We start from the raw sequence: 16,047 nt of genomic DNA on the forward strand, positions 1-16,047 counted from the left end.
TTATTTTAATATTAATCCTGCATTAGCATAAATTATTAAAACCTGGATCTTAAAATCTTATCAAATACAACTAGTTAAACTGTTCATCTTTATACTAGTATAGATTTGGAAATTGCTAGGCCCTTCTCTAAATGCAATTTTTCTTCATCTACTCTACTTACAGGGTAATATACAGATTTTTAAATAACCAATAAACCTAGATCGTATTAATATGCATATTTAATTAAATGCCCAACCAAGATTGTGTGCCTACAATTGTTACCGTAATTGAATAAATAAATGAATAAATGGTTCGCCCACACTTTTAAAATAATATTTTTAGGTATAAATTATTATTAAAACAATTTTGGGGCCGTCTGTAAATGATTCTTCGCTATTTCTACCCAGCACCCATGTCACCAATCGTCACACATCGACACTCAAATAACCCATGGTACTTGTTTCTGTTATATTGTGTAAGGGATATAACCAAGCTAGGTTGATTTTGTTTAAAATATTAATTGATTTGTTTCCCTTTGGAAGGACATTGAATTAGCTAGCTACGTTGATTTTGAAGAAAAATTAAGAAGAAGAAGAAGAAAAATTGCTAATTACTATTAAAATTTTAGTAATAGCTGACAGTCACTGAGGCTTTATTGTTTAAAATATTAATTGATTTGTTTCCCTTTGGAAGGACATTGAATTAGCTAGCTACGTTGATTTTGAAGAAAAATTAAGAACGAAGAAGAAGAAAAATTACTATTAAAATTTTAGTAATAGCTGACAGTCACTGAGGCTTTATCCGTTCCGTTTTAAAAGTATTAATCCAAAGTTAAAGCAAATAACTTTTTTTCTGCTAGTTTCTTTATATAAATAATTCCATAAACTTGGTCTTTTTTTTTCCAACCCCCGCCGGGCAAAGAGGCGCAATAGCTGAGGACAACAACCCATCTAGGAGAGAAAACTTCAAAATCAAACAACTGCTGCATTGTAGTATGTTCTTCTATTGGAGCAAATCCAAAAAGAAAATCCGACTGAAATTGGAGTCAGCTTAATACTTAATTGTGTTGAAGGAAATAATATTACGCCTATATTAAAAACGGAATGTCTTTTTTTAACACATTTACGTGAAGACATTGTTTATTTACTCTAATTAATTTCATTAAGAGATCAGCTTGATCATTAATGAAATACCTAATTAAATGAAAGGGTTTTTTTTTATTTTAAATAGAAAATTTAAATTCTATAAGATTCCACTTTTATTATTAGATCTATACGTTAAGTAGGCCTACAAACATAAAATCGTCACAAAAATCTTTATCTATATAGGCCTATAGGCCCATATATACTCTTTATATAGGTAACAACAAAGTTGTTAAAGGACTCTAATATCCTAATATATAAAAGCCCAATGTGCGCACTTCTCTCTCTCTCTCTCTCTCTCTCTCTCTGTCTGTCCGCAAAATATTTTCGCCGGACATCACGTCAGAAACGGCAGCGATATATCGAGAACTTTATACGGACTTTTGTTGAAAATAATATGTTAGATGTTTTAAATGTATAACCACAATTTTATTTAAAGAATAAAAATAAAAAATAAAGGCGTATTCGAATGTAGAAAAACAATTTTATTTATGCAACCGGAAAAGCATTAATAGATGTGAAAAAGAACGCATAAAGCTGTGACGTCACTATTGCCTATACATTAACTAATGACGTCATCTGCCGTGTTTAGAATAAAAAGAAATGAACTATTTCATTCAAATTTGATTTAGATCTACGTACACTATGAAATGTATACAATACAATTTTTCCGGCCTAAACTCATAAAATTTATGTAGACCCTACCTAGATCTAGAATCTATTCAAATAATACATTTCTATACTAAAGTATTTCAGGCTTTAATTACTTTATTGAAATCGTTGTTTATCTATGCAATTTGCTAATCTCTATAATATATAAAGCAAAGTTGTCGGGTGCCCGACAGGGCACTTCCCGGCGCCGCAGGCGCTTCAAATATGGCAGGATCTTGCCTTGGGGCGACAGAACACGGGGGCCGGTTGGCCGAAAAGTCTACGATTATGGGGTCAAAACTGACCTCGACTGACCGGCGCCTTATATGAGCTATAAATCGAAAAAAAATGTCCACGGAGGAACCTCTTCATAACTCCTGAGGTCGCAGACCGACCCTCGGGCGAATTAATTAAGCATTCAAATTCTCAATGTTTTCGAAAGCCTAAGCGAAGCTGGGCAGCATGCCTAGTACTTAAATATAGGCTGCGGTCATACTAGACCGGAAATTCCCTCAACTTATTTTCACACCTAATCGGAAAAATAAGTACGTGCGCTTGAGTATAGCGCGGACGTGATGAACGGCCAGGATGTGAACACGTCAATGGGACTGAAAATGCAGCAATGGGACCAAAGGCTGCGCAGCTGTTTTATACCATACATTATTATACATATTTATGAAGCAGACAATGTCAAATAAAATTTACATCAAAGGTGCCGGCGGTTTGTTTGCTTGTTTTAATGTGTACTGTACTATCATTACAGATCTATTTCTAAGGGTTATAGTTTACTGTCCATTACTTAGAACAGTGCTTGCCAATCTAGATTTAGGGCCCGCTCCCACATGTAAGAAAAAAATCGACTTCTAAGGTTGAGGGGGGGGGGGGATTTGTACTCATAATGCAACAATCACCTATCGTATTCTTGAGACTAGTTATCATCAAGCGTCATTACATTTCGCTGAATCTAAGAAAAAGCAATCAAGCAACTAAATTACTGATAAAACAGGCATTTATACTGTAACAATCATAAAAATAGCAGACGGAGAGGGGTGACACCAAACCGAAAAAGCAACATGTGTTGGAGTGGGGGGTAACATCCGACTAGTGACACCATTGCATTGATGAATTAACTTCGTAGATACCCATTTCAGTATGGCTTGTATTTTAGCAGAAATTTTCCATAAATTAGCAGCGATTTACTCAAAAAAGGTTGCCAACCTCTGCCTTATAGGTCGTTCATAAATAACGTCACACTGCTAGGTGGGAGGCGGGTTCGGAATTTGTGACGCAGTTTGACCAGGGGTTGGTAGGGCATTTAAAAAGTTAAGGCTAGAACATGGGTCATAAATTATTTATAGCCGTAATTACTTGTTTTTTTTTTTTTTAAGACTGTTTCTGTAAATTGAAATTGATTATCAAAATACACAATGGTGACCGAACTCAGTAAAAATGTAAGGATGAAATCGATGTTTAAAAAAAAAAAAACCTGCAATCTTGACGTGTCTTGTAGGCTGAGGTGTGACATCCTTCAAAGGAAGTGGGGGACTGACAGTGACAATGTAAGAGATGGGAAGGGGAGAGACAAAATTCGGTATAAAAGTGTGACGTCATTAATGGATGACCCCCCCCCCCCCTAACCCTTTCAGCAAAACTAGCCATGATCCAGTCTCGAGGTACGGCTAATCGGTATACTTGGATGACCCCCCCCCCTTAACCCTTTCATCAAGACTAGCCATGATCCAGTCACGAGGTACGGCTAATCGGTATATTTGGATGACCCCCCTCCCCCTTAAACCTTTCAGCAAGACTAGCCATGATCCAGTCACGAGGTACGGCTAATCGGTATATTTGGATGACCCCCCCCCCTCCGGAACATTTAGTCGTCCCCCCCCCCCCCCCCACCCGGTGAAAAAAGTCTGAAAGAAACACTGGCCATGATCCAGTCACGAGGTACGGCTATTCGGTATATTTGGATGACCCCCCCCTCCCCCACTTAACCCTTTCAACAAAACTAGCCATGATCCAGTCAGGAGGTACGGCTATTCGGTAAATTTGGATGACCCCCCCCCCCCCCCCTAACCCTTTCAGCAAGACTAGCCATGATCCAGTCACGAGGTACGGCTAATCGGTATCTTTCATCTCTCCCCAGCCGTCACGATTGTACTCCCTCATGGCACAGCTACTGGACGACTATGTGATCACGTGGTTGTTTGGGCTAGACCTGGTCAGGCGAGATGAGCCGCAGGGGTCGGTCGTTTCCTTCCACTTCCGTCTGCTCTTCCTGGCGTTTCTGTTCTCTATGTACGTGAGTGCTGCATGCTCGTGCATGTGTAGGCTATAAGCTATAACACAGAGGGAGGGGCTGGTGGGTGATTTCTCAAGCTGTATTATAAGAGAGTTATAGACCAATGTTATATATCACACTCATTTATTTTCTTCTTATTTTCGTTAAGTTTCTTGTTGAATGTAAAAGTGGACATAATTTGATTAGTCTCGATATGAATTCACGTTGTTTCTCACAAGTGGCCTAATTTTATAGCTTGGGAGTTGTTGTTTTACTAATGATAATAAGGTATATTTTTTAATAAACCAGGAGTGATATCCCCTAAACTTTCTCGAATATTCTTATATAAAACAACAGGGGATGGGAACTCGGGATATAGATCTAGTTATGATTTTTAATCCATTTTAAATACTTAAACTTTTTAAAATAGAATAGAATCTCATAGAAAAAAGTATTGCGCACCAAGCGAACGCCGAATAAAGATGTTCATAATGGTGCGCAATATTATTAGTACTTTATAAATTTAGATGTGTTTTTGAGAAATCGGAAATAGCGTAAATTAGTACTTCCCGTCAACGGAAATTACTCAAAATTTAACAGAAGGTAGAGAATTAGATCTTTTACTTACAGGTGAAATTTCATTCCTCTATCTGAAATAGTACTCAAGTTATAGGCTTTTGAAAAATTCAAAGTAGAAAAAGTATCACTTTTGGTTATCGGAAATCGCTCAAAAGTTGATACGGATCTACGATTTTGATAAAATACTTATATATGAAATTTCATCAACCTAGCTGTAACGGTACTCAAGTTATCGTGTTTACACACACACAGACACACACACACAGACACACAGACATACGGACAAGATTGCAAAATTATGTTTTTCCGTATCAGTGAGGTGTAAAACGTCGAGATTTGTAAAAATCTCGATTTTTTTTTTGCACGATTACAATACTTTCTCTATACTACGTATATACGAGAAAGTAATTATACCAAATTCAGCGATTTCACGTTATTTAATCAGTTTGTGTTTATAAACAATTTTTAAGTACCTTATCAGACCAATTGGAAAATAAAGTATAGCTTCTCTACCATCAGATCAATATATTCAATTTAATGATTGGCTATTCACCGTGTCGATACGCATTTTAAACTGTCTATTTTACCTTTTTTGTTCAACAGAAATTTTTCAATGTAATAGTTCCAAAAAAAAATTAATAATAATAATTTCCATTTTCTGACACAATCGTTACACATGAAAAATTCTAGCATATCTTTGTTTACTCATATTTGAGTGACGTTTAGACTAGAAAAACAAAATTTGGTCCCGAATTTCACTCTTTTCCATACCACATATCAAAATTATTACCTCGCACAGTAATCACTACATGGCGTAAGCAGTAGACCATCGGCTTTATAGAGCTGTTCAGACTTTGTTTAAATATTCTTAGTTCGTTAGTTGTCTTTACCTTGATCAGTGGCGTAGCCAGGATCGTCTCAAGGGGGGGGGGGGGGGGGGGGGGTTCCAATTTTTACCCGGGGACAAACTTTCGATTTGCACCCCCCCCCCCTCAAACTTTCGATTTGCACCCGCCCCCTCATACTTTTTATATATACCGAGGGGTCTATGGGGGGGGGGGGGGGTTATGACCTCCCTAACCCCCCTGCCTACGCCACTGACCTTGATCAATACTACTGTTAAACTACAGGCCTACACATGGGCATATGCATACACATAATTTCGCCCTTGTATTAATATGCACATAAACAAACATACAGGCATGCACAGTGGCGTAGCGAGGTCGGGCGTCACCCGGTGTGGCACTTAATGGTTTCACCACCCAGAGGCGTAGAAACCCTTCCCGGGGACAAACTTTCAAGCTTTCGATTTGCACCCCCCCCCCCCCTCAAACTTTCGATTTGCACCCCCTCCTCAAGTTTTTCTCTATATATTTTGCTATTTTTTGCCTTGGTGTCACCCCCCTAAATGGTGTCACCCCCCTAAATGGTGTCACCCGGTGCGGTCCGTACCCCCCCCTGCCCCTCGGTACGCCTCTGGGCCTGCACATATACAGCACACCTACATTTACAATTATCTATATCTATATTTTTTTAAACAAGTAGACTAATTTAACTTGTTTTCCAAATAGAATTTTAGTATATTCGCAGTACGTGATAGAAATTCTTGTGATGCAGTGCCCTCCCTTATTCGATACTAGGACAAAGAAATTGACAGTGAGTAATGAATATATACGATACTTTGTTTTGTTTCTGGTTAACTTTAAATGAATACGATAATTTAAATTGGGGTAAAATGAAATGAATACGATAGGCCTACTTTGTTGGGTTTTTTTTTTAGTTTTTTTTTTTTTTTTTTTTTTTCTGGAGGGGGGGGGGACATTAGGGGGGAAAAATTCTACAGCCCTATCCGGATTGTGTCGACGTATTTTACTCGTCGTTATATAGAATTTCTAATACTGTGTAAAACATTTTTGGGCACAGGCCTACTGACCTTTAAATCGATCTTTTTTTTAAAATATGACACCAACTCCACCAGGAACAAAAATCAATCTTAAATCAATATTATATATATATATTGCAATGTCGTTATGAGAAAAGGAATAAACACGATACTGAAATAGAGAAAAAGAATCAAAATACCGAAGTACAGTGGTCTGGGCGTATGGGGGAAGGGGTGTTAGGGATCAGAACCCACATGGATCCCCAATGACATCTGTCTGGATCCCCAAAATGGCATCTGTCTTAAAATGACCTACAGCTTTTGGCAACCGCTCTCTCGTTTCGCTTTCAGAGTATCTTTCAGACATCTCTTCGCCCCCTTTAAAGAAGTACACCCATCCCGTCTCCTCAAGGCAATTGTAGCCCCCCCCCCCTCCTCCGAAAGTTTCAAGTGCCCCCCCCCCCCACGGAGGAAAATGTCTAAAAAAGAAAAACTGCATTCAGTTTCATTCGGTCTAGGACGTTAGCCCCCTCCCCATTGATTCCTCCGGTAATTTCCTCAATTACCCCCCTAAATTAATTAACCCCCCCACCCCGAATATATAGGCTAGGACTATATCTATTCCTATCTCCATTCCCCTTCCATCGTCTTTCCTCGATGTATCGGTTTCTAAATTGTCTCAGTCCACGATATCAATAATCAAGTACTCTTGTAGGTCCCACCCTTACCGTTCAACCATTGTGTTTGTTATTAGGTTCCTGTCTAGTAATAAAGCCATAGCCAGTTTGTTCCTCACTGCATGTAAATGTAAATAATTTTATTTTAATTCTTTCTAATGTAGGCACTTGCGGCGGCTGTTTTAACTAAAATTTGCCATCCCTTAATAAGTGGTAAGTATGGCTGTTTTGCATTGTATTTTACTGTATGCTTGTATACATTTTATAAAAAGTAAGGTAACTGACAAGCTTTAATAACGGGAAATGACTAGTGAGGCTTTGATAAAGGAAAATAACTAGTGATGCTCTTGTAATCATGTTACTTAGTTGTGTCACCGCTGTTAAAAATATGTATTTATTTATACAAATTTGACCACGAATTTATTTATTTACAGGTTATGAGTGTCTAGGTACTTTGTTTAACATTTGCTTGAAACCTAAGTAAGTACTGTTTCTATCACTATCAGACTTTTTTTCCCAGGAGGAATGGTGGGGCGGACTTGAATTATTTAATATATAATACAATTGATTTTTCGCGGTGTGTTTAATTAATATCTTAAAGTAAAAACTTCCATAGGATATGTGAAGTGTAGAACACATTCTAAACTGTTTTATGTAAATAACGTCATAAGGTATGTCAGGTGTAGAAAATATTCTAAACAGTTTTCTGTAAATAACGTCATAACATCACTGGGGGGGGGGGGGTCGGACTTATGTGTCGAAGGAAGGACATACGTTTTTAAAAAGTGTACATTTACGCTCAAGCATTTTAAAAATAAACGTATTTTTTCATTTAATTTTATGCAGCTATCGCGATGACCCCTAACTTATTTTGCCTTTTTTTTTTAATTAGGAATTTAAAAACAACAACTTCCAAAACAGAAATCGATGATCCACACTCTTTGCGCAGTACTCACTCTGGGAGGAGCAGACGCCTGAGTGGTACGAATTCTTTCCACGACACTACCGAATATCCACGCCCACCAGTTTTGCAACCCGCACCGTCCCAAACAACGAGAGTCAACACCTCGGCCGCGCGTAAACCGCACAAGATCCGACTTCGGCAGACGCTGTGTAGTACAGCGAACGTGAACCAAAGCAGCAAGCACCAGTCCGTCAGTCCATCAGAGCTTCATAGCGTGTCTCTAGTATCTGCAGAAGAAGCCGCGACCGATCTGTTGATTGGTGACCTAAAAAGCATCCGTAAAAAGTATAATCGCTAAACCAACAAAACAAATCTATATTTAATAAAGTTTTTTTTTAAATAAATGCTTTTGTTTCTTTTATAAATTTATAAATAACGCAATTCTTTGTATAGAACAAGATCTACTTGACTTGGCAGTAAAAATCGGAAAATTTTACCAACAACTCTCGGCCCGTTCCATTTAATCAGAACGTTGCTGGGGATCATGTCTTCAGATCGTCAAAAAAGATCCGCCTACAAGTCTGTCTTGGGCGCCCTCGCTTTCGCCTTCCCTGGGGGTTCCACTCAAGCGCATGGCGTGTCACATTTGAGTGAGCCAGAGCGTGCCCAACTAGCGCCACTTTCTCCTTCTTAGGGCCTAATTGTACTGTCATATGTCTATTATTAGACACTGACCTGCCACCTAAATCTCAGAATCTGAGACATTTGTTAGTGAACCTCTGCGCCTTTTCTGTGCAGGTCTTGGAGACTGAAAATTCCGAAAACAAACAGGAGTGGAACCTCTTAAGGCGATAGGATTACTAATTATTGTAATTGAAGTTGCTTCAACCGTAATGCTTATCATCCCTTTAGACTATATCTGCAGGCAAAGTTCCCAAGGAGGATCATAACGTTGCAAGGGCAACCTATAATCTCCTCATCTAATGCCCTGGTACCTGAGGAGTGGCGTCACTAGGATGAGTGTTACCCGGTGCGGTAACTGAGAGTGTCAACCCAGCCTCTACAACAATTTAGCATTCTCAGTTTGGTGTCACCCTCTCTCACGACTAATTTATCAATTTTAGCTGGGTAAGACTGTTTCGACATTACATTTAACGATCATTCCATTTTGGCATCGCTCACTAAAATGGTGTCACCTGTTTATAGGTAAGATTTTTTTAAAAATAAATCCAAACAACACATGGCCAGTTGAGAGAGGTGAAAGAGAGCTGGAAGAAGTAAATCTAGAAAAGTTTAGCCTTTTATATAGTTGCTAAGGGGGAGGGGGTGGAGGAGACATCGAGGCAAAAATACAGATGGCACGAGGGGCCTTTGCAGCGCTGAAAAATAGATCTATGTGAAGTACTAAGCAATCAGTGAATATTACGAATCACCAATGCTAATGTAAAATTTGCAAGACGCGGAAGGCTGGCAATAAAGAAGGGCATGGGAACATAGGCCTACTTTATTACTATAATATGTTATTAAGTGCTTACGGCGAAAACTAAATTAAGAAGTGGTTTGACAAAGTAGGCTACATAACACAGCAGATGGTCGATTTTTTAAATCCAACTTAACCTACCACAATAAGGAGGTTAAGAGTACATATTTTAATAACACAGTTGATTAGAACTGTGGCAGTCTGAACAAGATTGTGTTCGCGGGGTTTCACACCTCCCTCCCCCCCCCCCCTTAATGCTCTTTTACCCACCTCTTACACCAGTCTGCCAAAAAGAGCATGCGGGCTTTTATTTTTAAATCGATCATATGTACTTTATAATTCCTAGCCTATGGACTACTCTTTGTCTACGAAATCAAATGCAAAAGAGAATTAAGTAATTTTTTTAAAATTTTAATCCGCATGTCATAGATATAAATTTCAAAAACACTGCACTTCAGCTTTTAGTTTTTGTTTTGTTTTTGTTTCATTTGTGAGTGATGGAGAAATTTAGACCGTTTTATGGGAGCAATAACAAGAGTAGGAGTTGTCACATTCGTACTCCTTTACACTCAATTTAACTTTAAACGCAATTATTTAATTAGATCTAGTCTAGATCGATTTATTAGATTTTAAAATTAATAAGTAAGTATATTAGCACTTACTAACAACTAATATTATATATTATTATAAGCTAACAACTTCTAAGCATTACTTCGCTCTTCAGAATAGTCTTCACTTCAAGTTCACTGACTGCAGTTTCTGATTTTTAACTTTTTCTCTCAAGACCAGGATGCATGACTAACATGACGAAGTTATTAATTTATTACTAATGATTGATATGATACAGTATCTATGAGTATGAATATGATGAAAATCATGAGATCAAGCTGTTTCAGTTTGTTATTCGCAGGAATCCGATTTTTCTGGCCTCAATATTCAATAAACCTGAATAAGTGAATAACTTCAATACGCTGATGATAGTGATAAAGAATAAGATGTTGTAGAGTAGAGTAGATAATTATTTTAATTAGAAATTTGACTTCTAAACTTTATTTTAGTCAAATTGTACATTAATCACTGTATGTGGTAAGCAATGACTAATGGGCTAATCAGCAGTTAAAATTAATAACAGAATGATTATTTTTACCCCCCTTTGCTACTGCTGCATTTTTACATTTTTATTTTTACAGGTTTCATGATGAAATGGAAGAGATAGTATATCATGGACCATATTCCATAGTTATCAATTTTTTATAAAATTTAAAAATGAGGTTTCGATTTTTCTCCAAATCTAAGGCTTTAAAGCTTCGTCGCTATGCCAAGCAAGTTGTTATACTGATATACTTCTCTCTTGTTGGTTTTGCCTTATTTAACTACAGAAGCCACTGTATAGAGACTATGCCCAATTCATTAATTGAAATGTCCAAGTTAGATCATTCAGATGAAGGCAGGTGCACTCTTGATTTCGAGACACTGGGTATGCTTTATATTTTATTTATTATTTATAAATATATATATTACAGATATTTATTAACAACACATTTGCAATAACAATAATATAATAAGGACTGGGTAGTCAGATGGTAAAGTACATGACTACTAACCTGGAAGTCTCAATTTTTTTTTAAATCTCTGAGTCAACCCACCTGTCTTGGGTACTTGACTCAAGAGAAGTAAAGATGGCTGGGCCTCTTTTCATACATCAAGGACACAGAAGCAATTGCACTCTACTTCATATACCCCATGGATAACAGATCTGAAAGGATACCATTATGATATAATAAAATTTAGATTCGGTTGAATTTCAATATAAAATTATAATATATAAACAATGAAATTAATTTTTTAAAGCACCTTTAAAATTCTGTTCTCAGGAGATGCAGATGTAAATATATTTGGTGAACCCACAGAGGAGAGTATTGTCGCAATGAATCCACATGTATTGAAAGGGGGCACGTGGAAACCAACAGAATGTCGTTCTTGGCAGCGTGTGGCAATAATAATTCCTTATCGTGATCGTCTACATCATTTGTTAATTCTTCTACGTCGATTACATCCAATGTTACAGACTCAAAAAATTGACTATAAAATATTTGTTATAGAACAGGTTTGTACACAACATACCTTTGAAGTTAATATATCTTTTTTGGCTTTAACCCTTAACTTTTTAAGTTTTCTTTTATGGTTTGTTTTATTTATAGAATATATGGTAGAAAACAATTTGATTAAAAGTTAAAATAAATGAAGTTTATTTTTCATTCACTTATTGAATATATATTTAAACATTGTAAACATTTAATTTACAAATATTTATTTTTGTGCTCAATTTTTTTTATAATTGTCTGTTTTCAGGATGGTACAGATAAATTTAACAGAGGGAAGTTAATGAATGTTGGTTACATGGAGGCTTTGCGACTAGGAGAATATGATTGCATGGTATTCCAAGATGTCGATTTGTTGCCTGAAGATGATCGCAACCTTTATCTGTGTGATGAGTATGCCAGACATTTGGCTGCAGCTATTGATGAAATGAGATATCAGTAAGGCTGTTGTTTGAACTTCCTAATTTGTGTCTTTTAACAACTACTGACCATAAATTTATTACATTTGGTTATTATTTTTTCCCAGTGTCATGTATTATAACTATGCTGGTGGAGTTATAGCAATGAACAAACACAATTTTAGAAAAGTGAATGGATACTCTAATTCATACTGGGGCTGGGGCAATGAAGACGATGATTTCTCTGCTAGGTATGTTGTAAAAAAAAATGTTATGAGTACGATACTTTTTTTTAAAGATAAAATAATTTTCTATTAATGTTTTGTTTTTTTATTTTTACTAAAAAAAAATGCCAAAGTATAAAAGAATGAAACTTAAAATCCATCTCATGGTTTTAAAAATGTATTTTCATGCCTTTTTAATTTTGGTGGGACAGCATGGTGGGTTGGTAGAGAAGATGATAGTGATCCAAAAAGTCTTGATTTGGGATCCCAGACTGAAGTCTGTAGAATATCCTGTCCAACCAGCTTTGATGGGCACCTGACTCACATTAGGGAAAGTAAAGGCTATTAAGCATAGTGCCCCCAACAAAACAGGTGAACTCAACTTCATGAATTGCCAGGTCTAATAGGGCAATTATTGTACACTGCACCACTTAACCAAGGAATCCCATGACTGTATAACTTTAGATGTTTTTTTGTGGACTGAACAAAAAAATAATCAAAAGAAAGTAAAAGCAGCACATGTATACCTATATTACTTTCTTTACTACCTTTTTAAAAAGTTTAAACTTATTCTCTCAAGTTGGAAGTGCTTATCACAATGATAGGTTTTTTTTTTCAAATTAAAGTAGGGCTTCTTAAGCAATTTTTAGTTTCTTAATATACCAGATCAGATTTTTCTAATTAAAACAGTAAAGCTGCTATCTCATTTGTGACAAATTACTACTAGACTTTACTCCCCAGAATTCAAGAATCTGGTTTGTTGTTAACCAGACCCCCTGCTCACATAGGACGATACAAAATGGTGAGACACACTAAAGAAACACGTTCAGAGCATGGGTAGGTGGACTTTTTCATCTAACATTACATGCTGTACTGTAACAATTTGCTTAGTTATTGAAATTTTATCATGAAAACAAGTTTATATATAACAAGACCTGAAGGTAAAATAATAGAATAATAAATTTTAGTTATTGTTTTTTTCTGTTTGACTAAATGAATAAGTCCTCTGTTATGGGGATACATTTGTGAGAATTAACAGTCTTTTAAATGTTCACTTGTAGCCTTACGCACACAAAATGTGTTATCTGTAATAAATTGTATTCTTTCTGAAGATTTTGGATAGAAGGTATTACTAAGGAAAATAAATGCATTTCTTTTATATGTTAGTAAACTTGAGAGCTTGTTCTTAAGGAAGCATCTGAAGATTATCATTGAAAGACTTGTAGACATAGCTTGTGCTTTCCTGTCTAAAGTATCCTGTTAAAAAAAAACACAGTAGTAGCACTATGTGTTAAAATATTTTTTATCATCATCTCTCAGCATCTACAACTACAAGTGAACAGCATTCCATCCTGTCTCTAGCCAAAACTTCTACCTTTTGAAATGTTAGGCTGCTTTCTTTCAACTCTTTCTTCATCAGTCCTAAAAGTATTTTTTTTTATAACATGTTGTTGTTACAGAAATGAAATGTTCTTAGGCTGGAAAACAAGATGGCCAAAAGATGGATTAAATGATGCTGTTGGTTTAAATTATACGCTGCGTGATGTGTTTGAGGGGCCTCTTTATACAAAGATATTGGTGGACATAGGAAAGCCCCCCTCTTCTATGGACGTTTATATGAGTGATCATTCCAAAGATGTTTCTATTTGGTGGTTAGTTAATAGGTTTTACTTTGACAATTTTCATGTTCTTTTGTCACCCGTATTTGTAAAACTAGTTGTGTATAAAATAAAAAGTGGCTAAGGAGGTTGGCATGGTTGGGTCGGTTAAGCTCATGGTTGCTGAACCAAAAATTCCTGAGTTCAGGCTAGATGAGGCTCGTTAGCTGGGGACAGAAACTCGTCTAGGAGAGAAAACTCCAAAATCAAACAACTGCTGTCTTATAGTTTTTTCTTGGTTGGACAATGGCTTTGGATGCAAATCCAAAAAGGAAAACAGGCTGAAATCAGAGTCAACAGCCTTTAAGGGGCATAACAAGTTGACACTTAATACTAAAAAAATACTGAATAACTTAATTGTGTTGGGGGCTATCTCTTCCAACACTAAAATTAAGAACAAAGAAGAAGAAAAGTCGCTCTCAATATTTGAAAAATGCAAAGGAAATGATAAGCCATGTCTAATTCTTATATTTCATTTCCTTAAAAATGTAAATACTTATTTGTTTAATTGATTAAAAAAATTATAAATCAATCATTTCTCGCACTTTGGCTAGTATTATTGCATTTTGTAAAATGAATTTTAAACAAGTTGACAAATATGTGTCATTTTTTATTCTCTACAGGTTTTTGAAATATTACTACCCATAGTAAAGACTGATGTGCAAGCAATGTTCCTGTGATACCACCTGTTTTTAACTAGAGAATTTAATCTACTTAGTTTTTTGCAAACTAAAAGATTTCCCTGCTAGTCATACCTGGTATTTGTAACTTAAGATTCCATTTTCAGTGGACATTTCACTGTGTTGTTTGTTTGTATTTTTTGTTATTGTAAAGTTTCTAAGTTGATTTTGTAAATGTGACCTTCCATGACAAAATCAGTGGCTTTGTATCTTTTGCTATTTTGAACTAGAGTTGAAATTTTTTAAGAGGTAGTAAAATGATTTTGGTGCTGTTATTACTAATTACCTTATTTATTCATATTTTGGCCTATGCACTATTATGGAGGAAGTTTTTAAAAGAAATGTATATCCAACATACTTTATCTAGTAGAAAAATAATATGCTTAGTATATAGATGATAGTAATTCTGAAATTTCTCAGAATCACATTTAGGATAAACAAATTCATGGTGCAATTCACCATTGAAACTAGTGTTAGATTGATTTAAAACAGACTAAAACGGTGAACATCATCCAGAGGTACTTAGTTCCTATCTGTTGTGGTGCTTCAAAGCATGGGACAACCTAAAATTTAGAGTCTGGAAGCTGAGAAAGCCAGAATTATGTCATCACTGTGCAAACATTCCTTAAGATGCTTCTTTTTTCTCTGCCCCTGCCAATTGCTTGAAGTTAAAAGAAATCTATGTAAATGTTCAATAGCTTGTTTATAATTTCATTCTTATTCTTACGCTCCAAAGATCTAATCTTATCCTCAAACATTCTGTAAATATTTTTTGTAGTGATTTATTTGCAAACTGTTTAGTTTTTTTTTCACTACCAGAATGTTCACATGTGTGCTTCCACAGTTCATATAGTTTAGTCTTGACTCCAGATCTATTTCTGTTTGACTTTTTACTCACTTTGTTGATCTCTTATAGTCTGGCTGGCCAGGTTTAAAGCTAAGTGTCATCCACACAGATATCAGAAAATATGTATTGGTACTTGTAGCTTTATAAAAATGAAGAAAAAAAGGGGATTTCTTTCTGACTTGAGTATAGGTTGTGAGTTTTTATAATAAACTGATTTATTCTACCAATTACCTAAGGTTGGCTTAAGCATAGGTAAAATGATGCTATTGTGGAAGAATATTAACAAAATTTGTTTATAGTGTCTTACAAAACCTGTGCCAAGATCAATATATTATTGTAGAATGTCATGAGACTTGTGTGAATGAAAAACAGGTTTTAAGTTATTTATTTTACTTCTCATTTGCTAAAAAAATTTTGAACCATTAGAAAATGACTTATTTCATTTTGTAAAAAGTATTTCTATTTCCATTAAATTTAACATACTGCATTCATTTTAACTAATCCATTGCTCATTTACCCAGACTTTGTACTTAGCATTTATGAAAACAGGCATTTATGC

The 16,047-nt window shown here is 35.8% G+C and overlaps 2 protein-coding genes across 3 annotated transcripts; both read left to right on the forward strand.

Annotated features, from left to right (window-relative positions):
- Positions 1 to 2,336: 2,336 nt before the first annotated feature.
- Positions 2,337 to 8,482, forward strand: LOC131927567 (uncharacterized). The gene is made up of 6 exons (XM_059283278.1): positions 2,337 to 2,485; positions 3,923 to 4,074; positions 6,208 to 6,292; positions 7,360 to 7,408; positions 7,630 to 7,675; positions 8,088 to 8,482. The coding sequence occupies exons 2-6, from the start codon at positions 3,944 to 3,946 to the stop codon at positions 8,455 to 8,457; spliced, it is 681 nt and encodes a 226-aa protein (XP_059139261.1). The 5' UTR covers positions 2,337 to 2,485; positions 3,923 to 3,943; the 3' UTR covers positions 8,458 to 8,482.
- A 1,623-nt stretch (positions 8,483 to 10,105) lies between these two features.
- LOC131927560 (beta-1,4-galactosyltransferase 4) lies at positions 10,106 to 16,043 on the forward strand. Of its 2 annotated transcripts, none has more exons than XM_059283269.1 (8): positions 10,106 to 10,221; positions 10,770 to 11,056; positions 11,454 to 11,686; positions 11,932 to 12,119; positions 12,208 to 12,330; positions 13,045 to 13,140; positions 13,764 to 13,955; positions 14,585 to 16,043. In XM_059283269.1, the coding sequence occupies exons 2-8, from the start codon at positions 10,846 to 10,848 to the stop codon at positions 14,607 to 14,609; spliced, it is 1,068 nt and encodes a 355-aa protein (XP_059139252.1). In that variant the 5' UTR covers positions 10,106 to 10,221; positions 10,770 to 10,845; the 3' UTR covers positions 14,610 to 16,043. The 2 variants fall into 2 exon arrangements, with proteins under 2 accessions (XP_059139252.1, XP_059139253.1); XM_059283270.1 differs by lacking the exon at positions 10,106 to 10,221 and adding an exon at positions 10,419 to 10,532.
- Positions 16,044 to 16,047: the final 4 nt, after the last annotated feature.

This window comes from Physella acuta, unplaced genomic scaffold (genome assembly GCF_028476545.2).
Source record: "Physella acuta isolate Inbredline_101_S28 unplaced genomic scaffold, ASM2847654v3 ptg001419l, whole genome shotgun sequence".
In the NCBI taxonomy this organism is placed as follows: Eukaryota; Metazoa; Mollusca; class Gastropoda; family Physidae; genus Physella; species Physella acuta.